The sequence below is a fragment of the Charadrius vociferus genome, unplaced genomic scaffold, assembly GCF_000708025.1.
Source record: "Charadrius vociferus isolate BGI_N301 unplaced genomic scaffold, ASM70802v2 scaffold266, whole genome shotgun sequence".
Classification (NCBI taxonomy): domain Eukaryota; kingdom Metazoa; phylum Chordata; class Aves; order Charadriiformes; family Charadriidae; genus Charadrius; species Charadrius vociferus.
In genome coordinates, this window is record NW_009649114.1 from 2,366,939 (window position 1) to 2,372,817 (window position 5,879).

Here is a 5,879-nt window from a genome sequence, read left to right on the forward strand (position 1 = left end):
GAAGAGTCTGTTTGCTTTCACCTGCCAAGAATCCAAAGAAAGAAACCTCTCTGGGATTTTTCTGTCTCTGTTAATACATGCTCCTTAGATTATAAGGCCAGGCAGGGTTGATTGCAGAAATTTCTCTTCTAGCCTGCCAGACAGCCACAAACGAATTATGCCTTTGTATTCTGTAGAGCCTGCTGGGAAGCACTGAGCAGCAAGAACCTTTGTGTCCCCCTTCTCTTCAGAGAGTAAGTCCTGCCGACATTGAGAACAAACCAAAGTAAACGAGACAATTCCCATCTGTAACCTGGTGGCCTTCAAGGCTTTTAAGGCAATTGACCATTGACCTTTCCAAGTCAGCAGGAGAGAAGAGGGGAAAGAGGGAGCATTGCAAACCAGAATGAGAGTGTAGTTCACTAGGCAGAGAGAGATTATTCTTTTGCTTCTACCAGTCAGCAAGAGTGACTCTCCTGTCTTGCTCCATGCCTCTCACCCACAGCGGTGAAGGTGAACTCCCCAGGTTTCTCTTCCTCCGAGCAGCCAACTGGCTACACCTCACTTCTTTCTGCGGATCTTGGGCTTTTTCACTGGCCGGAGGTAGGGATTGTCTATCACATTTTCCTCCCCGTTCCGACTGCCTGACAGGGAGGTGTTCTGCTGTAACACTGAAGCATTCTCCTTTTCAGGTCCTGAATCATCCTGCCGCATTAAACAAAAAAAACAAAAACCATGTAACATTAAAAAAAAAAGTAAGCATAAACAACCAAAGTTAAGCTAAACCAGGCTTAGAAGTTCAAACCACATAACCTATGGGCAAAACAGATAATCAACAGCCAAGATATACAGCAGCATACAAGGAGCTGCATTAAAGGTGAGGACTCCCGATTTCTAACACAAGAATATCCCCTGTGGGAACAGTGGGATTCTAGGACAATTCTCTCTCCCCTAACACTGAAATGAAGGCTGTACTGAAAGCTCGTGATCCAATCTCATTTTGCATTGCACCCTGCAGAAAGTTAAAGAACCATGACAATGTTTAGTCATTTACACCTGGTAAAACGCAACCCACACTGCCATTTTCCACCCACTCTGCCCAGCTGAAAGGAAGACAGACAAAGAACCAGGTTTCATATGTTTAAGAAAGTTGCACCCAAGAGACCTTGCTCTCTCAGGCTGGGCATACCGTGCTCATGTGCAGGGGGAGATTCTCGGTGTCTGTCTGGTCATCTTGCTCAGATGAATCCGTTTCTTCCATTTGCTGCATTTCCAGCTCAGAGGGGAGAAGAGCCGTCAGGTAGGGTACAGTGAAAGGCCTGGCAGCAATCACTAGGGTTAGGGAAAAGGACACAGTCAATAAGCTGGGAGAAGACCCCTCAAGTCAGAGATTATGAAGCATAAAGCCAACCAGTTACTTACAGAAACACTTTCACCGGTTCTGGTTTTAACACACTTTTCCTGCTGCTCCCAGGGATCAGGAATGAAATATGCTGTCCCTAAAAGATGTCAGTCTCTAATTTCCTATTTTCTGAGGCCCCTTTATGTTTCCAGCTAAGGACACAGCATTATACTAAAATAAAAAATCCTTCTTGACATCCATAAAATTTCAGTTATCTCACAGGCTGAAGCATCACTTAGTCCCCCTTAAGACAACACTGACATCTGTCAGCAAGCCTTAGGAAGGTGGGAATTCTCATCACTGCTTTGCAGACAGAAAAACAGGAAAACCTCCACTGCCTACCACAACAATGTAAGAGAGAAGAAATTACTTGTTTAAAAGTTACAGAGGGTTGGAAACAAGACTGGGGTGAGCTTTGAGTTTAGCACCTGTCAGCCAAGGCCTTCTCCAACAGCAGAAGAAAGCGAGCCTTTGGTGAGGATGGAAGCCTACCATTTGGCTTTGATTCTGTTTTTCATCCCTGTTTTGAATCAAAAATTACTCATTTCCCAGCCTTGCAGTGCCTCAGAAAGGCAAACACAATGTGATCGTTCAGTGCTCACCCACTGCAGGAGCAAGAGCTCTAATGGAGTGTACGCTCAGTCAGACAGCTGTCATTTACAGCAAAAAGCATCCTAGATAACTCACATGGGAATGTGCTAACATCATCTTTGAAGAGACTCTGTGTTTCTCCTGTCTTAGCCATGAAACGCGTGAGAGCTCTTTCCACATCACGCCGTTGGGATGCTGCCTTTTCCCGTAGGACTTGATAATCAGATACTGGCTCCCGGTATGTCTGTGGAGCAGGGAGGGGAAAAAAAAAAAAAAAAAAAAAAAAAGAACACTGTTAGTGAATGCAATGCAGACAGCTGAAGTTCAAAATGCTACTAGGATGCAGACGCTACAGGCAAGCATTGACCTTTCAACACGCACAGATTTTTAGAGAGCTACAGACATCAATCAGCAAAAAATCTACAGCAAGGGCAACCCGCAAATGACAAGTGATATATTAAGCCAGGAGAAGCAATGTTTTGGATAAACAGTACCAGCACTGCAGTAAAAATACTTAATGCACCACTCCTGGTGTCACTGACTTCAGGCAGACCCAAATGACAAAGAAGACTTTTTTTCACTCACTGGTGTCTTGATGTAAGTGTGAGGATCTGGAAACTCGGGGAAGTGGCCGGGAATGTGGGATGGATGTGGCTTGTTCTGTCCAGCTGTCAGGGCTTTCGGAGTCACGGGCTGGTTTGTCACAGGAGCTACAGTTAAACATGCACACGCACAAATCAGCCTGTTTCATTCTGCCAAGAGTTAGGCATAAAGTGCTAGCTTATACTTATACTGAGCTGTGACCTGTGTCTCCAGGTCCTATAAAAGGGACAGGGCACATCCCACAAGCAATAGTTTCAGGTTGTGTTTGGCATCCCAAAAGGGGATTGCTTGACTCCTCTCTCCTACACAGGAAGAACAAAATAATCTTGAGGATTCTCATGTGCAATGAGGATGCTGAAGCAAAGGCAACTGATTGAGCAGAGGGTACCTTCCTTCAGCTCTTACACAGTCATTACAGGAGTCCTTAACACAAACTGCACATCCAGGAGCACTGGACTGCATCATCCATCAGAAAAGCAGGAGCTCTGGATGCCAGCAGAGAGGAATGTCAAATTATTTCCAATTCCCTGCATAAGAAGAGAAAGGATTTCCCACATACGGGCAGTGATGACCATCCTCTGGGAGCGCTTGGCATATGCAGGAAGTGTTTCAACATTGAACCCTGAAATACAAAAGGGGAAACAGAAGTCACACCAAGAGTTTATACTGTCAAAAATCCCTTCCCTTAGACTTCTCCAGAATTTTTCCAACAGCTCCAAATTACACGAGAAAGAAAATCATGCACTCCGTATATATTCACACTGCATCCACGGTAGCGATATCCGAGTGCCTGCGTGAGGCCCAGAACAGTGGGAATCACACAAACACCAGAAACACGGGGACAGATTTTCCTACCAACACAGTGCACCCAAATGTTCTGCAATGCAGGCAGCTGGGATTAGTGGGACCAGTCAGCCACTCACCCATTTCCACGAGAGTAACCACTATATCAGAGAGAGTAGGCTGTGTTCTGGCTGTATGTTCACAGTAGGACTTCGCGCTCCTTCCAATTTCAGAAATATCTGGGGAGAAAAAAAAACCCAACCACCACATATTTGATTCAGACAGTGACCACACATTTGTATCAGCCCAGCCCTACCTTCAGAGATGTGAATTTTTAGCAAATTTAGCAAGGAATGAAAAATAGATCCTGGAATCCAGTGTCTTACAGCCCGTGTATTTAAAATCAAAGCATGTGGAGACACTAAAGATCAAAGAGTCAGATGTCTTCCACAAATGCAAAAGGCAAATCTGCATCACAAGCATGAGAAAATGCAAAACCTCATAATCTCTTATTTCAGAAAAATACATAACCTGAGAGCCTAGGCACATCACCCAGAAAAGTAGGAGCAGAGCTGCCAAACACAGGAACTTCTACAGCCTTAACTAACAACCCAGGGGAGGGATGCCATCCAGAGGGACCTGGGCAGGCTGGAGAGGTGGGCCCGTGCCAACCTCATGATGTTCAACAAGGCCAAGGGCAAGGTCCTGCACGTGGGTTGGGGCAATCACGAGCACACAGCCAGGCTGAGTGGAGAATGGATGGAGAGCAGCCCTGAGGAGGACTTGGGGGTGTCAGTGGATGAGAAGCTCATCATGAGCTGGCAATGTGCCCTGGCAGCCCAGAAAGCCACCGGCATCCCGGGCTGCATCAGAAGTGTCACCAGCAGGGCGAGGGAGGGGATTCTGCCCCTCTGCTCCGCTCTGGGGAGAACCCCCTGCAGTGCCACCTCCAGCTCGGGGGGTCCCAACAGCAGAAAGACATGGAGCTGTTGGAGCGGGGCCAGAGGAGGCCCCGGAGATGCTCCCGAAGGCTGGAGCCCCTCTGCTGGGAGGACAGGCTGAGAGAGTTGGGAGTGGAGAGCCTGGAGAAGAGAAGGCTCCAGGGAGACCTTAGAGCCCCTTCCAGTGCCTAAAGGGGCTCCACGAGAGCTGGGGAGGGACTCTGGATCAGGGAGGGGAGCGATGGGACAAGGGGGAACGGTTTTACACTGGAAGAGGGGCGATTTAGATTAGATCTTAGGAAGAAATCCTTTCTTGTGAGGGTGGTGAGCCCCTGGCGCAGATTGCCCAGAGAAGCTGTGGCTGCCCCATCCCTGGAGGTGTTCAAGGCCAGGTTGGACGGGGTTTGGAGCAACCTGGGCTGGTGGGAGGTGTCCCTGCCCAGGGCAGGGGGTGGCACTGGGTGGTCTTTAAGGTCCCTCCCAACCCTAACTATTCTGCGATTCTATGAACTCTAGGGTTCCAGTGTGACCTTGCTGGACACTCACAGCTCTGTAACATCTCCGTCAGCGTCTCCACTGCCGCCTTCTCAGCACTCTCGAAGCCGGCCTCGGTGAGCAGGGAGCTGACCACCACCTGCAGAGTCCTCCTCCGAGCCAGGTAGTAGTTATCCGCAGGCGTGCTTGCATGCTTGCTGCCCGACCTCTGCGGACACAGACACCCCACCCCAGCGCCCCGAGACGAGAGCTCAGAGGAATGAAGCCACCCCCGGGGAAGCAGCCAAGCGTGGAGCCGGTACCCTCCGCCCTTTGCGCCGCGGCCCCTTTAAAAAATCCGCCCCCCGCCTCTCTGCCCCCTTCTCCGGCCAATCCGAGCGGAAGAACGTGCGCCAATCACGCCCCGCTGCCGAGCCCCGCCTACCCCCGGCCTTTCAGCCAATCAGGGCCTCCCTCCCTTCAGCCTCCTCCTCGAAGCCCCACGGCAGGCCGCAGCCGCTTCAGCGCCATGGGAGGAACAGACCGCTGCCGTTCCACCCGACCCATCCCTCCACCGCGGGAGACGCTCTCCACAACGGCCCCCGTGTCTCTGTGAGGAGCCGCCGTTACCGTGCCGGAGCCACCGGACGCTGTGTCGGCCATCTTGGAGCCATATGGAGTTGTGCGCATGCGCCAGGTGCGGCGAACGGGTGGGTGGGGGTGCGTGCGTTGGGGCGCGGGGCATTGTGGGATTTGTAGTGTGGGAGGGAGGGAGGGTACTCACACCGCTGCGCCCACCGCAGGGCGGGGGTCTCATGGTCGCTCTCCCGCACATTGGCGCGCCCCCAACTGCCGCCGGGTGGGCCCGCGGGAGGCGGGTGATGGGCTGGTGGGTGGGCTCCGGGCGCCGGCTGCAGCCCGGGGGCCCGGCGGGTGCCGTGGGGCAGCGGGGCGAGGGTGTGAAGTTGCGAGGTTCGGAGCACCTCTTTCATCCTCTGTGTTGAAGCTTGTGGTTTTCCACTTCTTATCTAGGCACCCAGGGGGCACAGTCCTCACCCTGCCTCTACAGGGTAACCAGGAAAGCAAAACCTCGTGTAATGGTATAG

At 51.2% G+C, this 5,879-nt stretch overlaps 1 protein-coding gene across 1 annotated transcript; it reads right to left on the bottom strand.

The window, feature by feature from the left end:
• Nucleotides 1–246: 246 nt before the first annotated feature.
• TAF8 (TAF8 RNA polymerase II, TATA box binding protein (TBP)-associated factor, 43kDa) lies at nucleotides 247–5,462 on the bottom strand. The gene is made up of 8 exons (XM_009888237.1): nucleotides 5,404–5,462; nucleotides 4,846–5,002; nucleotides 3,499–3,597; nucleotides 3,135–3,197; nucleotides 2,558–2,682; nucleotides 2,069–2,216; nucleotides 1,169–1,311; nucleotides 247–684 (listed from the first exon to the last, which is right to left on the bottom strand). The coding sequence occupies exons 1-8, from the start codon at nucleotides 5,434–5,436 to the stop codon at nucleotides 541–543; spliced, it is 912 nt and encodes a 303-aa protein (XP_009886539.1). The 5' UTR covers nucleotides 5,437–5,462; the 3' UTR covers nucleotides 247–540.
• Nucleotides 5,463–5,879: the final 417 nt, after the last annotated feature.

Coding starts and splice junctions, on each gene's coding strand:
- TAF8 (XM_009888237.1), bottom strand. CDS start 5,436: ATGGCCGACACAGCGTCCGGTGGCTCCGGCACG. Junction 5,003..5,403: donor CGTCCGGTGGCTCCGGCACG/GTAACGGCGGCT, acceptor CTGTGTCCGCAG/AGGTCGGGCAGCAAGCATGC. Junction 3,598..4,845: donor GACGGAGATGTTACAGAGCT/GTGAGTGTCCAG, acceptor TTTTCTCCCCAG/ATATTTCTGAAATTGGAAGG.